The sequence below is a fragment of the Panulirus ornatus genome, chromosome 43 (assembly GCF_036320965.1).
Source record: "Panulirus ornatus isolate Po-2019 chromosome 43, ASM3632096v1, whole genome shotgun sequence".
Taxonomy (NCBI): domain Eukaryota; kingdom Metazoa; phylum Arthropoda; class Malacostraca; order Decapoda; family Palinuridae; genus Panulirus; species Panulirus ornatus.
Window position 1 is genome coordinate 28,640,104 of NC_092266.1, and position 23,030 is coordinate 28,663,133.

General features: G+C 45.9%; 1 protein-coding gene across 4 annotated transcripts; it reads right to left on the bottom strand.

The window, feature by feature from the left end:
• Positions 1–54: 54 nt before the first annotated feature.
• prom (prominin) lies at positions 55–22,343 on the bottom strand. 4 transcript variants are annotated; one of them, XR_011715725.1, is made up of 19 exons: positions 21,614–22,343; positions 13,756–13,811; positions 13,401–13,609; positions 12,806–12,993; positions 12,356–12,451; positions 11,773–11,846; positions 11,010–11,138; positions 10,591–10,726; positions 9,844–10,014; positions 9,469–9,604; positions 8,756–8,992; positions 7,841–8,063; positions 6,824–6,988; positions 6,143–6,277; positions 5,300–5,458; positions 4,528–4,646; positions 3,930–4,064; positions 3,225–3,725; positions 55–2,844 (listed from the first exon to the last, which is right to left on the bottom strand). XR_011715725.1 is itself a non-coding variant. In XM_071687368.1 (19 exons), the coding sequence occupies exons 1-18, from the start codon at positions 22,257–22,259 to the stop codon at positions 3,362–3,364; spliced, it is 3,378 nt and encodes a 1,125-aa protein (XP_071543469.1). In that variant the 5' UTR covers positions 22,260–22,343; the 3' UTR covers positions 55–2,844; positions 3,327–3,361. The 4 variants fall into 4 exon arrangements, 3 of the variants coding, with proteins under 3 accessions (XP_071543469.1, XP_071543470.1, XP_071543468.1); XM_071687368.1 differs by having other exon boundaries at positions 3,327–3,725; XM_071687369.1 differs by lacking the exon at positions 3,225–3,725.
• Between the last annotated feature and the right edge of the window lie 687 nt (positions 22,344–23,030).

Consider the following 23,030-nt stretch of genomic DNA (forward strand, 5'->3'; position numbering starts at 1 on the left):
ACATGTAAATAACTATCTAAATAAAACATGCATTACAATTAGCATTTAGTTATAATCAACAGCTTAAAATAACAAGTATAAACAATTATAAGACCAGGTCACTTAGTGAACTTTATCATACATCATTTCACTACACATGTGCCGAGCATGAAAAGTTCCGAGTCTTATATTAAGCGATTGCCATAAATACATAAACCTGAATTTTCCTGACCGTATGATTGGATGTGATCGTTAAGATGTACCTAATACAGCTGTATCTGCTTCCTTGCTCTGAAGCTTCAGCCATCACCCAGACAAACCATACCTGACACAATGCACATAATGGCAGGTGTGACCCACTCACAGCCACCACAGACACACCACACCTGACACAGGACATTTACTAGCAGGTGTGCCCCACTCACACCCATACACACCTGACACAGGACACATACTAGCAGGTGTGTTCCACTCACAAGCACCACACCTGACACAGGACACATACTAACAAGGTGTGCCCCACTCACAACCACCACGCAGACACACCACACCTGACACAGGACATAATAGCAAGTATGCCCCACTCACAACCACCACACAGACACACCACACTTGCGAGAGAGTTCTTAAAATGAAAGCTGGCGTGCAATGATCAGCCATCATCATCAATGACCTAAAACGTCTGTAAATGAGATTCTTGAATTTCTTTGAATATCATTTCATTCAATATGATCGAATTAATTTATTCATCTGTTTTTTTGTAAAGCATTGTTTACTAACGAGTGTATCTATAAGAGATTTGTGCCCACAAAGATAGGCATAAATAAACACAACACCATCAAGATGGTATCAATATCCCAAGACACATGCTATTGACAAAACCCTACATACATTTTTCAGGTATAACATCTTTATAAACAAACGTAAGACACTATTTACTCATCATAGCGGAAAAAAGTGACTCCTGGCCAACAGCTGCTTGCACCTAAGTGTCAAGTACGGAATATAACTCATAACTACTTATGAAAATCAGCGAAGAGGATGATGTAGCGACTCTCGCTGCATTGATTCGTACAAGAGCTATAGGTGGAGGCTGCTGCTACCACCCTCACAACTGCAACACTCATGATGGTTGCTGAGTCGGCGTTATTCTGTTAGAACCGATGAGGCAGTAGCTCCACAACCTTGACTGCTAATTCGTCCGACACGTGCGTCAAACACAACCAACAGGGAGGTCAAGACACACCAACAAGAAAGTCAACATTCAAACCAGCAACAGGGTCAACAGGGCCAACACACAATGGCAAACAGGTCAACATGCACACAAGCAAACAGGTCAACTCATATACCAAATAGCAGCTTTTTTTTTTTTTTTAGCACTATGTTCCTTTGACTCTACCCCAGAGACTTTCACATCATCTAGTTGCTTTCTCCTCATCTGCTTCCACTCCGCTCTTGTCCTTTCCTTGCGCAAGGTCTTCCTAGTACTATTCCGGCTATAAACAAAGTCCGGATGGCATATTAACTTGTGTCCTAAGGGAGTTGTGGCAGCGTTAGTTCCGATCCTTGCCCGGTTATTTGAAAAAAAAAAGATAGTTTTCCCATCTTGGAAGCATGCCTTGGTGTCATTTTAACCAAACGCTATCTCTACCCATATCTTTCCTAGTTTCACTTATCAATTTGAAAACCCCAGAAATCAACTCTGCAATATCATAAACATGTTGGTTCAACCTTATACTCTCTTCTGAACACCCTGCTTAATAAGCATCACAAATCCTACTTCCCAAAAGCTCGAAGCGTTGTGCTGATGCCATTTTCTTTTTTTTTCTGACCAATTATTCCACATCAACAGAGGTCTCATTCGCCCCACTAAAGAATGTTGCTCGCATATCTGGGTTTGGCTCTTCTTCCGTCTTTCTCTCTCTCTCTTAGATATACTGGAATCAAGTGGCTTCCATCATATAAACTTTCCTGTCATCACCTCACATCTATCTAATATCGTCTGCCGTGTTGTTGCTGCCTCTCTCTCTGCTCTGCAGGTATCATTTTGGCTACTGTTCTCGTGAATATTCTGTGGACGTTCCAGCCACTAAGGCCTGGACCCGCGGCACGAGCCTGGCTCCTGCTTCCCGTAGTTTGTGTGAGGATACCAGCCTCACGAGGATTGACCATAATGATACATTTTTTCCCCCTTCAACTTGGTAGCTATGGACTTTCCTTCCTTCTCTCATCTTTCCCTCTACCTATAATAACCTTTCCAGCTTTAAAAGTCTGGTCTACAAACACTAAAGGTGCTCAGATTACTACCTATATTACTTTTCTCAAACTCTTTATCCTTCCTTTGATCCGTAGTGGCCACGACTGGGGCACTGTCTTTGCCCGAGCCATGTCGGGTACTATATAAAAAAAAAAGGAGACTACCACACATAACAGCAGGTAAGTCATCATACCAGTAGAAAGGTCACCACTCATACCAGTGGGAAGGTTAGCACACACACACACACACACACACACACACACACACACACACACACATCACCAGAGAGTTGAACACATACAAGCACGTCAGCACAGTAGCAGGTAGGCCATCACACCAGGTGAACCAAAACAAACAGGTGTATCAGCACATTCTCATGATCATCAACACGCCAACAGGGGCACCATAGCGCACCGGAAAGAGGTCAGCTCAGCAGTAGCTGCGTAAGTAGGTAGGTCAATATACACAAACAGGAAGGGTGACGCACCAGAGGGTGAGTTAATACGTCAGCAGTCAAGTTACCACACAGGGAGGTAGATCATCAGAGCAGCGAGGTCAGCCTCCAGGCAGGAGGGCCACCGCCCTAAATTCATCACCAGTGGCTGTGCCTGTGTAAGATAACAAGAGAAGGAATTACGTCAGTCACACACTCGTCTATACATCTTACATATCTAATGTTTACTTTTCACTTAAATGTTACTCTTCGTGTGAAGACTAACTGAAAACATACATGGAAATCTAATCATTCACGATATATTTTGAGAAAATGCAAGCCTGCAGTTAATTTTATGGTATTATACTAAACGTTTACTACAATACGCATAACTTAGAAATATCGGAAAATACTGAAAGGTTACTTAGAATTATTACAGACGGGAGGGCAAGCAATACCAGAGTGTTCAGTGGAAAAATACTTCATTCTTATATCGAAGAGCTGGAGGGAATACTGCACTAGTATTGACTATGCAAGCTTTCCTCGTGTACTAACGCGTGGGAGGTCAGCAGGCTGTACTACAGAAGCTGGCGTGGTGCGTGGTAGTGTCCATACTGGGGGCATCACATGGCGTGGGTGGGCGTGGCGTGGGCGTACCATATGCTGGGCATCAGCGGCGCCAAGTACTTATCTCACAGGGAGTCTGTGCAATCACAACACTCCCCGCAGGTGGAGTAGTGGTGGGAGCGTTGGGGGACGGGCTCCGGCTCATGATAGCGGTGGTCGCCACGGGTGCTGACCGAGGAGGAGAAGGACTGCCGGTCATCGTTCCAGTGATGCTGGACCCACTCGATGGAGCGCTGGACGTGTCTGGCCACCAGTTCCAGCGTCACGAAAGTGGCTCCAGCCCGCCAGGCGTCCCGCCAAGCGGCTACCTGGGCCCGCGCCACCATTTCCCCAACATCCTGGTTCGACCGACGCATGCTATGCCTCAGCGGCGGTGCCCCGGGCCTCTCGCCTTCACTCTCGCGTCCGGGCCGTTCGCTGACCTCGACCCTGGAAGCAAGTAAGCCTTCTTTCTTCGGCATAAAAATGTGGAGGTGCCAGAGGTACCCTGCAGCCAACGCCCCCTAAGAAATACAGCTACTGGTGACTACTACCCGGTGTGTGAACAACATTTACGTTCAGAATTACAGCACAGGTGAGTCCAGAGAATGGGTGAGATACACTCTACACGGGGCTGAACTGGACGGCACTCACCCGTTCTGTTGGTGACTTGGGTAGCTGTGGCGGTGGCCGGCCCCCGAGCCACTATGCTTGGCGCTCCATATGGCGGCAGAGGTTGACGACGACTGTATGTTGGTGGTGGAGCCGGGCAACGACCCGTTGTTGTTCCTGCCAGAACACAAACTCCTCAGTATATCTGACAGACTAACCTTCAGAAAACAAGTTGAAAATGAAGAAAATCTATGTTCCATAACGAAAGCCTTCATGAACACCACAAATCAGTTCTACAATAGGTCCATAGAAGGGATATTCCAGATCAGAAGACGAAAAAATTCCCAAGTTTAATGTCATTCTTCAGACTGTATATATAAACCTTCAAACATGAAACGTTCATAGCTTTATCAAATGAAATAACTGTAAGTTATCAAGTGTAATGTTGCAATATTATCTAATTATTAGTACAAATGAAAGTGTTTACACTGCCTAGTAATACAACTATAATCAAAGGAGGAATATCTACAGTATGAAAGCTTCTATCTTGGTAACGGGTGAAATCTTAGGGAAGAAGCAAGAAAGCATAAGCGTATTACAGGTGAAGCCTCGTTCCTCCAGTGGTACACACACTACTCACAGTGGGAGGGTGTCGTCGTCGTAGTCCATGCGCAGGTAGAAGCGAGACAGACCCAGGCTCACGCATATGCTGGGCAGGAAGAGCAATAGACACCAGCTGGTCGCCAGCCACAGCGCGTTCTGTCCATCAAACACCTTGTTAGCGTGGGTTATACTTGGCCTTTTCGTAAACAGTGCATTACAAGGCGTGAACACAAGGGAATAACAGACATAAACAGAATGAATATAATGGTAGTGGTGAGTGTGCGATGGAGGAATACACCCGTCATACTGAAAAACCCATGCCCCTAAACTACAAGCATGCCTTGAATTTAGAAGCACACTTCTGACCTAGAAACACGTCCTTGACTTACGAAAATATGCCCTGATCTAAGAGCATAACCCTAACCTGCACTCACTCTCCTGACGTTGGAGTAAGCAGCTAAGAGAACCCTAAGCAAGTAGAACTCCTCTGACGAAGGAGTATTGCCCTTGGCCATGGAGGCCGCTCCATTTCGGGAGCACGCCCAACCTACTAGCACCCTACTGACCTAAGTTCACTCCCCTAACCTAAAGGTAAGCCCCATACTTGGGTGCACATCCCTGATCTGGGAGACCACCCCTGGCCTTAAAGCACACCCTTGACCTTAGAATACTCCCATGACCTTACTGTATGCTTTTTGACCATAAGTCAGCCCTCCCCTCTCCCAGCATAAGATCATCCCCTCCCCTGAACTAGAAGGATGCCTCACATAATCTACAGGCGGAGAAACACTGGGGTGTGCAGCACTGACCACAGGCTCGATGATGCCGTTGCAGGTGATGCCGCGAGCAGAGTCGAACATATTCCAGACAGGCGTGCAGGGCGCCACATGGTGGAGGGCAGAATTACGAACATGGTCAGCGTACTGCCGCGTGTACCCGAGGATCCTCTCCACAAAGCCTCGAGCTTTCTGCGGCAAGAATTTGAAGCGGAAACATGACATATCAAACGAAAAGTGGAAGACGCGGGTGAATAAAAAATTAAGCATATATCCAGACATAATACCACAGGAGGAAAATTATTAATTTCATTACATCCAGTCACCAGGCAGAGTAAAGAAGGGGCATGACCACATCCAGTCATTCAAAATTATTCCTCACTATACCCAGTCACATCAGGCTAAGATCTTGACCAAACCCAGTCACCAGATGAAGAACAGAGAAAGAAAAAATGACCACTTCAGTCATCAGAGAGAATATAGGTGAGGGAGGGGAGGCATCTACACACCAGGGAAACTGAAAACCACTTGACCACTACACTCATTAAATACACTGTGTGAAAGCATCCTTGATCAAACTCTGTCCAACAGAAGACTGAGGACCACATCTGGTCAGAGGGCAGAGTGAAGAGGTACTCTAGACAACAATTTGTTACTACACTAAAAGGAAAGTACACTTGACCACGTCCTGTCGTACGTGAGAGTGAGGAGTGTACCCAGATAGAGAGAGAGAGAGAGAGAGAGAGAGAGAGAGAGAGAGAGAGAGAGAGAGAGAGAGAGAGAGAGACACCATACTGTCAACAGGTAGTGGGGGAAGAGCTTTGCCTGGCCATCACATGCTGGGTGATGTGTGGGGTGGACGTGAGGGATACTGACCGAGGCGGCGAGGGAGGAGCCGTGGTTGTGAATGAAGTACTGGATAGTACGGAGGTGACCGATGCTCTGGTTGATCTGACGCTGCAGGGGCATTGCCTCCATGTCCAGTGTGGCCACCTGGTACGTTACGTCCTCCTGTCAACACACAGTCATTTTCCATGTGACTACATGCAAGAGGCAGTAATCATCTCCAGAAATACCTGTAAGGTTCTTTAAATCATGTCTAAAACAAAATCATTCATGGTATATGTTCATGAGCTTTTCCTGTAAAGAAACTTAATCACTCACTACTTTGAACTGAAAATTCTGTAATTCGGTCATATTAATCATATCAAAATTCTGCAGCACCCAACACATCTCTCGTAGCAATCTGTTATCTTTATGGACTCCTGTTTTAACATTTAACCAAAAATTATATCAAAGGGAAAATATATTTTCCCGATTCCTTCCTACAGACTTAAACTTCTTTTTCAAGGAGTTGAAACTTCATCATTTTCTTTAGGGAACGAATGAGGGAAAAACATCATGCTAAACTTTACTCAAAAGTACTTATACTTACCGTAGACAACGAAACACTACAACCCAAGCTACACTTCTACATCAGACTAGGATGGTAAGGGTGATGAGCATCACTGAGTTACGTCCAGTTAGGACCCGGCAAGCAAGCAGCCTCGGCACTACCTTGCGCTTCTCCAGCGGGTAGAGAATGTTGGTGATGAGGGTCCTGGTGCGTGCTACCATCTTGAAGAGCTCGGCCGCGGACGACACGGACCGCAGCTGACCCGCGACGTTTTGCATTTGTTCCACCAGCGCTGGCAGGTTCTTCTGCACCAGCGGCTTCTCCATCTGTCAACGTGGGGCGTACTTAGTAATGCCTTACCATTAGGAGTTTTAAGACTTAGGATTTACTCGGGGTGCTGTCCCGTGTTATGATCAATGGCACGTAATTTAATACAGCCACACACATCTATTACCAGTGGGGCCACACGTTTATCTAACTCATGCATGCTGGGAAACGCCGCTTCTCACATATTGACCCACAAATTCACCTGATGCCTGCTAGGCCACACACGCACTATGTGACTCATCTCTCATGTTTAAGCCATACACTCATGAGATATTTCCAATAATCCATTATGTTGTACTTCACTTCTAAAACTAATTTTTTTTCGGGCAATAAAACATTATGTAATTTTTTATATTTTTCAGATTAAAAGATTTTTCTGAAAACGTCAGTGTTGGGATTATTTTTCATGCTCATTAAGAATCTGGGGATGATATGTTGTTTGGGGGCAATTAAATATTGCAATTAAGCAATTAAATGATTATATGTTTGAACGACTTTTTTATTACTTGTTTCGTATTCACTGGGTATCTATCGGTCAGTGGGGGGAAGCATTACGGGATATTTCCCAGAAATCATTTCCAGTACAGAAACCTCCGAACTGTGGCAAACGCCCACTTCGCAAAGTCGATGGGCCACATCTCTTACGTGTTGTTCAGCCACTTCCCCTCTGTATAGCCGCACACCCACCTCCCTCCTGTTGGGCTAGACACTCGCATCTTTCACTTGTTGAGCAACAAATTTGTCTGTTTAAAATTTGGGCCACACACACACACACACCTGTTGGACCCACACTCTCATTTTTATCCTGTCGACCCACACATTTACCTTCTACATGCCACACACTCACTCACCTCAGTCCTGTAAGGTCCGAGATCGATCTTGATGGAGCGAAGGAAGTCGTCAAGATGAACCTCTGCCTCTTGGGAGAGGAACTCGACTTGGGAGAGGTTGACGCGAAGTCGTCCCAGCGTATCCCGAAGGTCTAGCGTAGTTCGGTGGTCCACCTCTCTCTCCACATCGAAGTAATGGCGTAGCTGGAACACCACATACGCTGTCTCGCCCTCTTTACATTGGCTAAAGATCAGGGTGAGGACACGTGACAGTACTGCAAGATCCTTTGAAGTTGATATTCATATGAAACATTGTGTCTCATGTCATCTACACTCTCCGTGATACTGAATTAATTATCCACGACAAGAAAAAAATATGATAGGAGATTTGGCACAACACACTTCTCAAATGTGAATGCATTACCTGCCCACTCACGACACATCAGTATGGCCTTCATTGATACCTTCATCACAAGCTAATTTCTTAACAACACAATAATATGGATCACATCATTAACAGACGTAAACTACTGTAGAAAATTTCAAGATACCTAATCTACACTTAAGAATTATATGTAAACTTTGAAGTCACCTTCTGTCGTAGTAAAGAAGTATACAGTATCACTCACAGTAAGTATAGTACCTTCCTAAGTACAGCTCACCTCCAGTAAGTAGTTCATCCTCCACTTAGTAAAGTTCACCTTCCAGTAACTACAGTTCACCAGCCAATAAACATAGTCCCTTCCTCCCTCGGTAAACATATGCACTTGTCAAATTTCCTCTATAAGCTACACGTTGTAATGGCACCATCGCATCACATACGTTATCACACCCCGGGCAGTCGCCTTCCTCCCCCTCCTACTGATAGGAGGCCACTTATGCATCCAGGGTCTTCCAAACGCACAATCAGTCATACATGCCAGAGATGAGGCTCACCTGAGGACATGACCGATGCTCAGGTGAACATCCTGACCCGGGTGGAGGATGTTGGTCAGCATCGGCCCCTCCTTGAAGACCACGCCAGAGTGGTCCAGGAGGCGGGTCAGCGTGGGGAAAGTAGGTTCCTCGTAGAGTGGGTGGCAGATGAAGGCGTGGGCGTGGGCACCCACCACGAACACCGCCACCACCAGTGTCCACAGCATCCCGGACACCACGAACATGAAGAACACAGACCTACAAAGCAAGAACACATGGTAGGTAAAGTGTGGAAAAGGAATATGTATATGAATGTAAATGCAACTCCTCTTGGGTAAAAATATAAAACATAAAAACATATATGAACGAATGTGCAACTCCCATGGGGTATTAGTATAAATCATGAAAATAAACATTAAACAAGCTTGGTACAAAGGTATGTAAATCTGTATACCTGTATAATACAGTTTAGATTGGCACCCGTAAACTGGGAAATGAGATGCTTTCCCTAAGAGAGAAAACTTAATATAAATAACTACTCATGTTTTTCATGTTTATGCGGCTTTCCTCGTCTATTCCTGGCGCTACCTCATTAACGCAGGAAAAGGCGATCAAGTATGGAAACAAAAAACTCTACACAACACTACAGGTAAAACATTAATATCACGTAAGTTAAAGTTTCTGAATAAAGCTGATACGATGAATGTAGGTGAAGACTCTGGCGGATGACTCACGAGATGAGTGTCTGTCCGGCTGAGTTGGACATGCAGGACCTCTCGGTGGGCGCCTGGTCTTCCGAGTGGGCGCAGCAGCCGCAGCACACGCCCATGGTCATCAACACCCACACGAACCCCAGGCTCAGGGAAATACCTACAGCAGGGAAGGACACCTCATTTACCATCTGTCCCCTGGGCTTACTTAATTTTCCCTACACCAAAAGGAACACTTATTGACCATTCTCAATTTGCAACCCACTTTATAATTTCAGTGACCCCCCCATACATAGGTCATCACCTTTATAAGATACAGTATATGTCCGTCATCAGCAAGTAGCACATATAGGGCCATGGTGACAATACAGAACGAGTGCTTTGTCGGGGGTTACGTACCTAGTCCTGTATACCACCTGTAGTGTTCGTGGGCCAGAAGGCTGGAGGCAGTCTGGTCCACGTGCCAGGTCAGGTCCCTAGTGCGGACTTCCAGGTCGAAGGCCATGTCGTCCAGGCCGCGCACTTTGGAGTACAGTGTGCCCCGGAAGCCTCGCACCTCGTGCTTCACCTCTGCCAACAACAACACTAAGTCTCAAAAAGGATCAATTCTTTTTAAGCAGTTTTCTCCCCCAGAACAACAATTCCATGACAATTATGTGCTTGATAATGGATGACATGCGTTAAAAGCAATCCTGAACTAACGCCTCGTTACCACAGGCGTGCCAACCCCACCACCACCAGATCGTGGCATCGGCACCTGTCTATCACTGCACCAGCTTGGCATGACTTAGGATATGACGGGGCATTAGTTCAACACAAGTCACCTGACTGTAAACATACACATTTCTACAATCAGTTCTTCTAAATCATTCCTTTATTCCATTACTATTATTTTAAGAGCAACAATGGTAAAATGACTTGGTGATTATTTCCTAATAGTACGGTAGAGATCACTTGTAGCACTCATGGTGAACATCAGTGACATGAAGACGTGGCCAGTGTGTGTGTGTGTGTGTGTGTGTGTGTGTGAGGGGAGGAGGGAGGATGCCTTTTACAGATGCCTAGGGCGGCGTGTGACCAGTGTGGGGGCAGGTAGTGAGGGGTAGCCATCACATGACTAAAGTGGTGGGTCACCAGAAATCTTACCGTCCCTGGTCTGGCGCGTCATGACCTCCACGTAGCTCGGGATATTTTCGTATTCGAGCCTGGCGCGTCTGGCCGTCTCCGTCAGGTTGTCATGCTCCACGGTTGACAGCAGTTGCAGCTGCTTCGTGAAGGAGAACTGCAGACCAAACCAACAAGTGATGTGGGGGCTATTCTTTTTGTGAGATCGCGAACTTCAACTGACTCTGATGTATAAGGTATACTATGAAACATAGAGAAACAGTTGATGAAAATGCTCACAAATACTCACATTAAAGTATTATCGTAAGTTTGGGTAGTATCTAAGTTAAGATGAAGAAGTTTCATATCACCAGACCAGAACACGTCTAAGCGCGTCCATACAAAAAAAAAATTAAGTAAAATCATAAGACAAAGACAATTTGCACGCGTTCTCAACTCACACTGTCGAAGCGAACACCAAGCTGGAGTCCCCGATGGTCTAGCGAGCTGCACAGGTCGGCGTCCTCAGGAGAACAGCGGGATACGAAACGTTGAAGGTCTGTGGCCAGCTCGGACAAGCGGCTCCCCAGCTGAAATAGTACCAGGGAACAAGTATTAGTCATCTAGTCATCACACTACTTGCGTTAAAATTATATCGTGAACCCATTACCGGACCCTCCCTGCAAGTGTTACACGACAAGCATGAAGTAATCGTCACTCAGTGAAGATGCATCATCAACAGACGGAAAGTACAATCCTGTCAATGACCTTCTCCCTCCAAGGGAGTCCACCATTTCCTTGCTCCTGAAGGGAGCGCAGGCTCGAAGCTATAAGAGCTCCATAAAAGGGGTTGAGTGCATATCAGAGGTATGATAATGTCATTACTTCGCATTACTGACATAATATTCTTTATAATCCTGTAGAAGATGACATGTTTGGGCGAGGTGATGTGTTTACAGGGTTAAAATCTACTGTGGCAGGTGGGTGTGTGCAGGGAGGAGACTTCCAGCTGCTCCACCTCACGCATAGATTTGGACTTCCTAACACCACGAACTACCTCGCTGGATCAAAAGTGCCTACAGCAGCACATGACTTGGTTCAGTATATGCATGGCTTGGATTTTATCAAGAAGGATTTGAAAAAAATATAATGGGTCAAAAATATATAAGTGATTCAACAATATATGTCATGATAGACTTAGCAGACCACCAAGTTCGAACTCACCTCCTCGGCCCGCGCTGCCGCCTGTGTCCTGGAGTCCTCCAGCGATCGCATGCGGCCCGCTATGTTCCGTAGACCTGCCTCAACGAGAATGTAAATCTATTAAACTGTATCATGCATGAATATCCAAATACCAGTGTATACAAACATGGTCGTATACATACACATATGCCTCCACCAAAATCATCGGGATCTAGGTAAGTTAGGGACTTTGTGGCTTTGAAAATACTAGGCTAGCCAACGTGTCTGTCACCAGTGCACAAGACCGAGAGGTTAGGAGGAGGTAAACTGACTATGCTACCAGTGTGTCACTAGAGCGCCACTCTAGAAGAGGTATAGAGAATGTAAACTATAACTGGTAAATGTCCACACTGCTCTCTAGTATAAGGACGGCCTACAACGACTAACCAAATAACACTACCGTATCTCAGCACTGGCTTTAAAAGTTAATATCGAGATTATTAGTCAAGCTTCCAGTTCAAGCGATCTTAACCATGAGCTTAACCCCGGCCTGGGTAAGTATGGGGATAAATAAGGTGTTGCGGGAGCAGTGTGGGGCGTCGTCATGATCTGTCCTGCCACCTACCGCTGCTTATGTGCACCAACGAATCCAGCGCTACCTCGATCTGTGCCTCCGCCGCAAGCTCCCGCTGCAGGGGCCGACCCAACAAGTACTCGATATCTGTAATATAATATTTTTCAGACCTGGAAAGATTATATGATCACAAGCGTTACTGAATGAGTAATACTTGAGGTGATTCTTATATTAAACATATTAACTATAACACTAGAACTATCTTTTTCCGTTATTACCTCATCAATATTTACTTATATTCCCCTACCATAGGAGCATCAATATTTGTTGATGTTAAGGGTGTTGACCACTCGGGTCAAAGTCAGTGTCGGTGATAATGACCATGTACCAGTAAGATGTATCATTACATCAATGCCATTGGTACTGACCACCTGCACTGGTATATCAGTGGCTGGAACCACTTATATCAGAAGCAAGTTATCATTGTGAGCAGGTACCTACCGTCCAGGTCGTTGTAGATGGCCTCGACGGTCTGCTCCAGGGAGTTGGTCAGGAGGTGTCGGAGCTGCATCTTAGTGTTGGCCAGGAAGGTATCCAGGTCACGTACATTATTCTGGATGCTGTGGCGGGCCTCCCCAACGGCGCCCGCCAGCCTCTCGTTGCATACCACCACCACAGTCACCCCTAGGCTGCACCACACATAACATTGCTTATTTACGACCCTGAGTTACTCTAACACAACCTCGTTGCCTCACATTTCTTAACTAACATCATTTCTTCACTAACTTATATTTGAAAGTATCAATAATACACGCTATTTCAATATCCTCAAAACCTTTTATTCCTTTTTTCTTCCCATTTCTAGTCATATTTCCTAACAAGCAGAATTATCTATTTCCTATCCTTAGCTACCAAGAAGAAAACGATATGACATAGGTACACCACCCAGCATAGAAAAGCAAACATTATATACTAGATATTAGAAATCATTCAGAGTTACACAAAATGTAGCTATGACCTCCATACCTTCTAAGTAAAATGTGCAACACCTGCAAGATTAAAGACAGACAGACAGAGTAGGACGTCTAGGACTCACAGGACGGCGAAGGAGGCGGCAGCGAGGGAGACAGTCAGCGTCCTCCTCTGGCACTGGAAGCAGGAGTCGTGGTGATGCTGTGTCTTACTGCTGCCACAGCGGCCACACAGACGGCAGCAACACACCACTAGCCCCAGCAGTGGCACGCCCACCGCCAGCGTTATCCCCACGCACATACTCACTATGAACCCAGGCTCCGCCCGCAGGGACTGTCAAAAAACACACCACAACACTAGAACAGCCATTGTGACATTTGTAATGGAACACATGGAAAACAAAACTACGCCATAATGAGCGTCAAGACAGATGTGTGGTTGCGTGATGTGGTTAAGGTAACCAAAGGCTGTACACTAACCTCCCGGATCAGTTCTCCGCTGGTGATGCGCCTCTCCAACGCTGCCCGCACCAGCTCTGCCGGACAAGAGAAACACACGTTAGTTTCACATTAACATATGAACCTCTGAGGCATGATGCTGCAGCCCTTAAGTACGAAGGTTCGGCCCTTAAGCGCAACAAGATTGTATCCCTTTTCATCCACTGACAATGATACAACCTCGCCGAGGGTGAGTTCTCCCACTCGTAATGTAACCGTGTGCAGGCGGATTCCCGTAACAGACGACTTATCGGCCTACGACTCTAAACAGCTGGAGCAGAGTTAGAAAAGTCATGGACATCCGTATTGTTGCAGTTAGCGTTTCTGACCGTGACGCACAGGATTTGAGTCCTGGTCGTGGCAGTCCGCCGACAACAACATCCAGCTGAAAATGAAGAATGGACGAAAATCCATGGGTTGCCCAGGCAAGGAAGGAATCTATCAGGAAATAACCATAGGGAATACTATTGTCTACACCATCTTACTACACTATACTGGCCTACGCTACACTGTAGTATACTACACTGCTTCCTGGTGATAGTGTCAGTCAAGAGAGTCGTCTTTAAAAGTTTTGAGCTAAAAAAAAAATACGAACAGCATTAGTAAATGCAGACGTATGCCAATTTCAAACATGGCCTCTAACCTGAATTGGCAGGTTTAAACAAAAGCTGGCGAGCTTAACACGAGCTGCAGTCATCTAACAAAAGCTGGTTAGCCTAACAAGGGTCGTGGTGCTCAAACAGGAGGTAATCACCTAAATGTCACCTGGTCCAACGAAAGTTGAGATTTCTTAACAAGCGATGGCTCTCCATAAAAAGCTTCGGGGTGCTCGAAAAAGACTCGCTGTACCTAAGCGAGAATTCGCGCTCTCTATTCAATCAATAAAAGAGTCGAGGGTGCTGTAATAAGAGTCTGCGTGTCTTACAAAGAAGTACAGTTCGTACGAGGAAGAAGAAACAATAACAACAACAACAACTGTATGTCCAGCAACAGTAAACCTGGGGTTTACACCGGCCCTTTCTTTCCCCTCTACCAATGGGAACTGGATATCCCACCCTGGCCAGCCCGCACAGTTGCACATGTCGGGGTGCCTCACTAAGTGTTGGGGTGCTTTAATAAGAGTTGGGGTGCTTCAGCAATTGCTGGTAGTGGTTTAACAAGTTGCGGTGCTTCAGCAATTGTTGGTGGTAGTTTAACAAGCTGGCGCGCTTCAGCAGTTGTCCATGGTAGTGTAACAAATTGGCGTACTTCAGCAAGTACTGAGAGGTGCTTCTACAAGAGTTGAGGTTCCTCGGAAAGTGTAGGAGGTATTTTAAACAGAGTTTGATTTACTTTCGAAAGTGTTGGGGGTGCCTCAGGAAGCGTTGTAGTGCTTCAGAAATCATTCTGTTTCTGAAAGAGATGGAGAGTCGCAGAGTAATTTCATTCGAATGGAGAAGAGATCTTAGTTGTTATCAAGTACTCGAGAGTAATGATCAAGAAGGATGCTGGTGAGAATGCAAGGAGGAAGATTTGGATGTCCACTGAGAATTCTGGCGAAAGGAGAAAACAATTAAGTTTAGAACATGTAAAGAGCCTGCCTAATGACATGTTTGCCCCAGCTCTTAATTCATGAATTAGATACCGTAATTAAGAGGTTTAGTATGTGAGGAGAGAAGATAGATAAATTTACGGAAGATGTTTCTATGTATGAGATGAAGGGGACAAGGGAGAGGCCCTGAGTATGAGTTGGGAAGGTGTGGGTGAGTCATGGTTACCAGGGTGTAACCATGAAGCACCTACAGGAGGAGGGCGGGGGAAGAGAGCAACACCCAGGTAGTCTGAGCACGCAGCCCTCCTCTCCCGGTAAGGCACACCTGCGTCACGTGAGGAAGGCGGCGGCCGCTTAGGCGAGTGGGAGCAAGGCAGACGTAGTGGGGCTTCACCCCCGCACCCACACAGCACCGCTTGCCCCCACCATACCTGTGGACACCTGATCCGGAAGTCTGTTACTGGCGTCCGGCCGCCTTATTCTAATTCGGTTGTCGTCAGAGGCCAGGCTGTGTCGCCAACGGTGGACGGCTGTGCTTTGGTGTAAGATTTAACAACTGCAGTCTGAGAGGTTGTGTGTGTGTGTGTGTGTGTGTGTGTGTGTGTGTGTGTGTGTGTGTGTGACTGCCTGATTCAGTGTGATGAAATATAGAACTGATCCTATCCAGGTGGCAAGGTACTGTGAGGGAGTGTTCCAGTAGAATGCTGCTCCTCCTAGTCGTCCACACACCTCGGGAAAGTCTCAGCCTGGAACACCAGCTGTGTGCTGGGAAACAGACAACAGAAGGTTTGTTTTAGTGACTCTCATGTCTCGCTACCAGGAGCTGACTGTTGGTTATGAATCGCTACTCTGAACGTTGTGCTACAAAGACTGAAAGACTACAGGCATGTACCGTGCCTTAATACGTACACACACACACACACACACACACACACACACACACAACTCTCTTCGCCATGTAAAACATATAACCTACGTTACGGTACGTATGCATGTTCTAGTAGTTCTGTTTCATAGAGGTGATACAACGATTTCGATCGTTGGCCAGGTTCCAAACTACAGCAGAAGAATCTAGGGGGGAAAACAATGAAAACAAAATGCTGGGTGTTCCGTATCATATACATTATATCACAGAAGCCCCACATCTTTTTAATAAACCTCAGGAATTGCGTGTAATAAGTACATAATACAGTAGTTTGACTTTGCGTGAAAAAAAACATTAATACAGATACCATACGACAGCAGAAAGTCGTTCATTCTACCATTCAACCAAATGGAATGAATATATGCTACAGTACACTGAGTAACATCTCTATATTCTAACGATGAACGCCACAAAATTCATGTACCATCTGTGCATTGCACAGACCTTAGAAAATCCTTTTAAAGTATTAATAAACAGCACGGCAGCTCCACCATAAACCTCGGACTGTAAAAAAGGGGTGAGGTGTAATCAAGAGTGAATGGAGGGTTGAGCAGGGTCCACACGTCCACCACAGTACAAAGGGCCACTTTACTACCCAACTCCACCCTCTATTTCTTCCCCCCAAACTCTTGATCACGATGGTACGATCCTTGAGTATGATGATACTAACCTTGAGTACGATGGTACGCCCCTTGACACGATGTTACGACTCAAGCACGGTACTACGGCCCTTGAGCAAGATGGCACGATCCTTCAGTGCAATGGCGTAACTAATGGCCTAGCTATAATCAAGGCAAAAGGAAGCCAGCCAAACCAAAGGAACATACTATCGTGCTCAAGGGTCGTATCGTCGTGTTCAAGGGTTATACCGTAGCGCTGAAGGTGTTAAATACGACCATCAACAGGTGGTAACATTCTTAAACTTTCAGTTCCAGTGATGTTTGGTCTATAGATTGAAATGAAACATCATAAAGTCATGGAACACTGTGACTCATAATATGTTCATAAATTATTGTTTCGTGAATATGAATGACATCATGGACTAAAAAAATATATAAACGACTACTTAATAACGGATGTGAAAAGTAATCAACATGGGAAGCAATGTGTTTCTAAACAAATGTGATGAAACACAAGACAAACTATGCACCAAATACATCCTTAATACTCTGTATGAACAGTGTATTTCCGTAACTCTTAATACATCAACTTCTCCCTCTTTCCCTATCAACAGAGGTGTCCCTCTGGGTTCTGTCCTTCGCTCATCTTCCCTTTTCGTCAACGATTTCTTTCTCTAGGTTACAACTCATCATTTTCCTCCTCCTCTTTCAAATCCGCTCCATCATCTCTTGCTCCTTCTGTGTCGTCACGTCACACATGCCTCTCTAAACTTAGATCTGGACAGGATTTCTCAGTGGAGCAGGCGCAACCTTATCAAGTTTAATGCCTTTAAAACCCATTTCCTATCTATTTGTTTAAAAAAAAAAACCCTCATGACATTCCAGTTTCCATTGATGGCCCTGGAACACAAAAACTTGATACAATAAACATATTTGGCATCTCCGAAAAAAATCCAATCTATCTTGGGAACCCCACTTTACAAAAACAACCAATTTCACCTCCTGAAAACACCGCGTCTCGCCAACAGCCAATTCTGCCCCTAGAAATCTGGGCGTCCTGTTTACATGCCGATCTTTCTTTTCTGTACGGAGGCACTGGGTATACAAAGGAACTGATCCTTCCTTGTGAGGAGTAATGCTCTCACGTCAGGGGAATTTCTACCTCTAAAAACTTATCAACTCTTCCAAGTCTGACATCAAAACCTTGGCTCTGTTGGCCTACGCCTGAGTGCTGGTTCTCTTCTTTGGTTACTGCTTTAAAGAAAATGGCTGCGTCCCCGCCATTAGTTAGACCCCGGCAGTACTGGGCAAACCACTGCGTCGCATGATAAACGTATAACCAAAAGCTGCCTAGGGGAGAGTGAGCCTTTGCGATCCTTCTTTCGCTACAACGCTAACAACTGGAACTCTAAATCTTGCCATATCATCCATAAACAGTTACAACGTACCTATATTTACGAATAAAGTTTCCCCACTTCCTCCATAACTCATGTCTTTTCTCTTCTCGCTACTTTTCCATCTTTTTTGTCATTTTGACATTTCATTTCAGACCTGACCTAGACTTTCGTCTGGGGCCAGAGGGAATAGAAACAATCCGTGGTGTGGAGGCGGAGGTCACATATGTGAGCGATTTCAACCAGTTCCACGAACACGGCTAACAACCGAGTCATCGACTGATCGTGAAGACCCAACTGGTGGGTCGATATCCATAAGCGCAGGGAAAAAAAAAAAAAAAAAACTTCACGTGTTCTGTAAGTACACTGGAGTACATTGCTAAACCTCAGTAAATAACGGCTAACTCAAAGCTCGAAATGAGGAGACAGTAAGATCATCATGGTAGCTGCAAAACTTGTTTTCAATCACACACTACGTAATCACTATGAACAAAACAACGACCATAATACTGCAGTGAGCACCATACCATGATAATGACTGTCGGCGTTTGGTGTAACCCGAAAGAAAGTTTTCTTCAGCCCAACAACAGGGGGAATTATATCCCGTCTAGAACTGTGTATTGCTCAAGATAACACGACCTCTAGTGTGTGTGTGTGACACCATGAACTCTCTCACTTGTAGCCATAAGAGAACAGGTCTTATATGGATAAATGAACTTTGACAAGTACCGATCCATTGCATATGACCTAATATGGAGGACTGAAAACTGATCTGGAGGAGAGAGAGAGAGAGAGAGAGAGAGAGAGAGAGAGAGAGAGAGAGAGAGAGAGAGAGAGAGAGAGAGAGAGAGGCAGAATTGGGAACCTAACCTACCTTGGAAATACGTTGGAGGACCAATCTTTTGAGTAATCCTGTTGAAAAAATGTACTGAACAATAATTTACATATCATGGTTCAGTACGGACACATGAACTGATTTAGAACGATACATTACACATGGCCTAAAATGGCAATGATACTAGCTGATTTCTAACAATATCCCGCATATCACAGCCAAATATGGAAGCAGGAACTCTAAGAAAAACACAGTACATAACACGGCCCAGTGTGGCGACGTGAGAAGATACACATGATGGCAAAATTTGGAAATGTAAACTCCGGCATGTAAGAGCCGATGATAAAAGACGGACTATTATAAATCTCACAAAATTCTGGTGGATCAGTACGTAAAGTACAGCAAAGTGGCACGATAACGAGGTTGAGAAGCCGTATCGCATGACATGTGAGCTGCAGCGTGCCGGCTGTGGTGGCCTACAGGTAAACTGTATTAAGAGCTGCGCCACGTAATAGGATCGCCAGACGAATGGTTCATCTGGCTCGTGCATTAAGGGTCTTAAAGTTGTCTCCAAGACACTCGGGAGATTCGTGGATGACTCACCGTCGCCTTCTTCCGGGGGTTCTTCACTCGCTCTCTCGAGTACGATGGTTACAACCCTGGCTTCAGGGTCTGACCTAAGCCTACGGCATCGTACCCGAGGATCGCACTGTCATCATTGCAGTCCCCATAATCAACCCTCCTCTAATTTTGTATGTCCCCTGTCGTAGTGTGGGCTGCACAGCTGGGAGCAAGTTTTTCCTTGATAACAATAAAGAACCTCCTAAGTGTCAGGTGTGGTGTCCGAATAACCCGTCGATGTTCACAAGGGCCTTCACTCTGCCTTCCTCTCGTGTAAACACACGCCGTACTAACTTGCATGAGGTTACAGTTTTCAGCTGGAAGTCGCCTCCCTTGCCTCGCTGGTGTCATCCGCATACAAAGAGAGGAAAGAGGCTGTACCTTCTTTGTCTGCCACTAATGAGGACAAGGAAGAGTAGAGAGCCCAGTACATACCCCTGAGGAACACCGCTAACAAGACTAGGAACAGAAATGGCTGCAGCTAGAGGGCGACCTGACGTCACCTCACGGACTCTTTGCTTCCTCAGCTTTATCAAATACACACCTTGACGAAATGCTTCGCAAAATCGAGGTCTAAGACACCTACATACTGATTTTTCACGAGCCCTTTGATAACATGATGGCGGTTGGCCAGTAATTGCATAAAAGCAGACCCTCCTTATCGGAACACAAGTTGATCCTGAATGGCCATTCAACTCAGGCTGTTTCTTTTGTTTTTCTCGACATTCTCGTTTCCATTTAGATATGATGTAAGGGTCAAGGGGAAGTAACTGCCGGTTACACTTCTGCTGCCTCCCATGTGATCTGGCAGGACAATAACCCGCTCGAGGACGTCTGGAGTAGGAGAGGTAGCTAGGAGGATGATGATTCACAAGGCCTTGCTTAATACCCGGACACTCTTTTTAAGGAAGGTGGCCGGGAATGTGTGTATCCAGGTACTGAAGTGGGTTTACGTGAACTAAGGCTTCTTCTACAGCCTCCTCAGTGATGATCACTTCACTAATAGTGTTGTCTTTCTGATTCCAACTATAGTGAGCCAAGGCTTCGAACATCATCTACGTCCAAGGAACACTACATATCCCAGCATACCGCTTACATATTCTCGCACAAGAACACTCGTTTGCCATACACTCTTCCATTTGGGTGATGAACTGGTCCTTTGGTAAAGACCCTCTCTCTTCCTCTGTCTGATGAGACGTGTCCCGACGTATACTGAAAATATTAACCCCAAATCCACTGGGCCGGTGTGAGCCCATCAGTATGTTTGTGCAGGTCGTGGTGAAGTTCTTCCACACCTAAAACCATCTCTCTATTCTTGCGTCGCACACCGTAACTTATGCCTCAAGAATCTTACTGCCGTGTTCTAGAACCGTTCTGTAGAGATCAGCGAGTCCATATTCAAACCAGGTCACCTTTCGTAAAGGGATAGAGGCATACCTCGGCAGTCTCAGATTATATACACTATCATAGCATCATGAAGCCAAGTGAATCCATATAGTCTTCCGCCTCCTCGCCCGTCTGTACGGGCGGGAAACGTGATGAAGGCCAGGGAACTGCATGACATAATAAACCGAGGGATGGACGCTCTACCACAGTGAACTCCCTACACATATGGACAAAAAGGTGTGTGTGTGTGTGTGTGTGTGTGTATGTAACCATCTACGAATAATAAATTTGTACTGTGCGGGACAGGGCGGTTTTCGAGACATTTCAACGCTCTCCGAAACCTAGTCCCCATCTCGCTATTTTTAAGGTTATGGCGTCCTCCACTGTGAAAACACGTGAACAGCACTTTCCACCCAAGGACTCAAAAATATCTTCTAATTCGTACTTTTCACGCCATAACCTACGAATAGTGTGACGACCACATATGGTTATTTTTCAGTACTGGCGCTTAGTGCCATGCATACTTACCTAGAGGAAAGTGGCTGGGCTGGAGGGCCGACACGAAGGCCCCAGCCCATGCTAAGACCGTGGGCTGGGCGTGGGTGGTGTCCGTGCTGTAGGGCTCACCGTCGGGCACGGCGTCGAAGACCAGGTCCCTGGGCTGAGGGTCACTGGCCAGGGAGCTTGTGCTGCCTCCCCGACTCTTCTCCTTCACATCCTCCTGATTGTCTTCATACAGCAGACGGCTGGCTATCGTTACGATCGGCAGCGGCAGGGAGGTGGCCGGTGGGCCAGGTGTGCCTCTGCTGGCCGGGCCGGGAGGAACATGATCCTCAGCGTCGGGGTGCCTAGCCTTACCCTGGGTGGGCAGGGGACCTGTACCCCAGGAAAAAGTTCTGTTTTCCGAAGTTATTTTCTTATCCATAGACAAGATGGCCACTTTACCACCCTCTTCGACAGGTATTCCCGACACAGCTTCACTTCGCTTTATGTCCTTTAGTCCAACGGTGACCTGGGGGCGTGGCGACGTGTGTGCACCTGGCGTTCCCTGCTCCTCACATGGCGGGTCACGACACAGGGCTGTTTTGGCTCCAGAACCAACAGAGGCAGCCCCGATGGCACAGATGGACACCGCTGCCACCATCACTACCAGATACACCCGTCGGAGGCACATCCTGGACCCCGTCACTACACAGGAGCCAGACAGTAGGCGGCTCCGTGCGTGTCAGACCAGTGACAAACTCGTACTGCTTCCTGTGTGGCGACGGAGCGGCGAGTCAGGTGACGGGTAGGGGTGGCCGGCACCACCACCACCCTGCAAGACAAGCCGCACACACACATACACACAGCATTAGAGCATGAGACTCGTACATAAAAAAATAATAATTCCGGCTTATTTCTCAATTCCTCCCATTGGTATAATTTCATATGATGCAATCCATCAGAACCAACATTTTATGCGCATCAAAATCTTTCCTACAATGTTTACATTAGCAAAGCGTCCAATTAAAATACTAATAGTAATCAAAAAGACTTCCAATCAGATGAGCATTTTTCTCAGTCATACCCGTCCTCACAAAGGACGCTGGTTTTACATTTGGTATGATGTCCCTTGCTTCTTGCCAAGACCCTAAATTCCACACCCTATCAGTAACCCAAACCTTCCAACCTCCGTCATTCACAATCATGCAATATTACTTCTATTCCCTATTCGATCGCAGTAATCTTTATCACTGCTCCACTGGCATGCAATTTATCAATCCTAACTTACTTGTCAGCACACAATCCATGCCAAAAGTACGCTACCATACCCTTGTCAAGATTCTTCCCTCATCCTGTATTCTAAAAAACAATCGCATATCATTGTTTCCAAAAACCTATGGAGCTCTTTCACACAGGCAAGACAAACATTTTTCTGTATATTTTCTCAATCAGCCGTTAATTC

Coding starts and splice junctions, on each gene's coding strand:
- prom (XM_071687368.1), bottom strand. CDS start 22,259: ATGTGCCTCCGACGGGTGTATCTGGTAGTGATGGTGGCAGCGGTGTCC. Junction 6,989..7,840: donor TCGGACCTTACAGGACTGAG/GTGAGTGAGTGT, acceptor CCACGTTGACAG/ATGGAGAAGCCGCTGGTGCA. Junction 5,459..6,142: donor GCTCCTCCCTCGCCGCCTCG/GTCAGTATCCCT, acceptor TTCTTGCCGCAG/AAAGCTCGAGGCTTTGTGGA.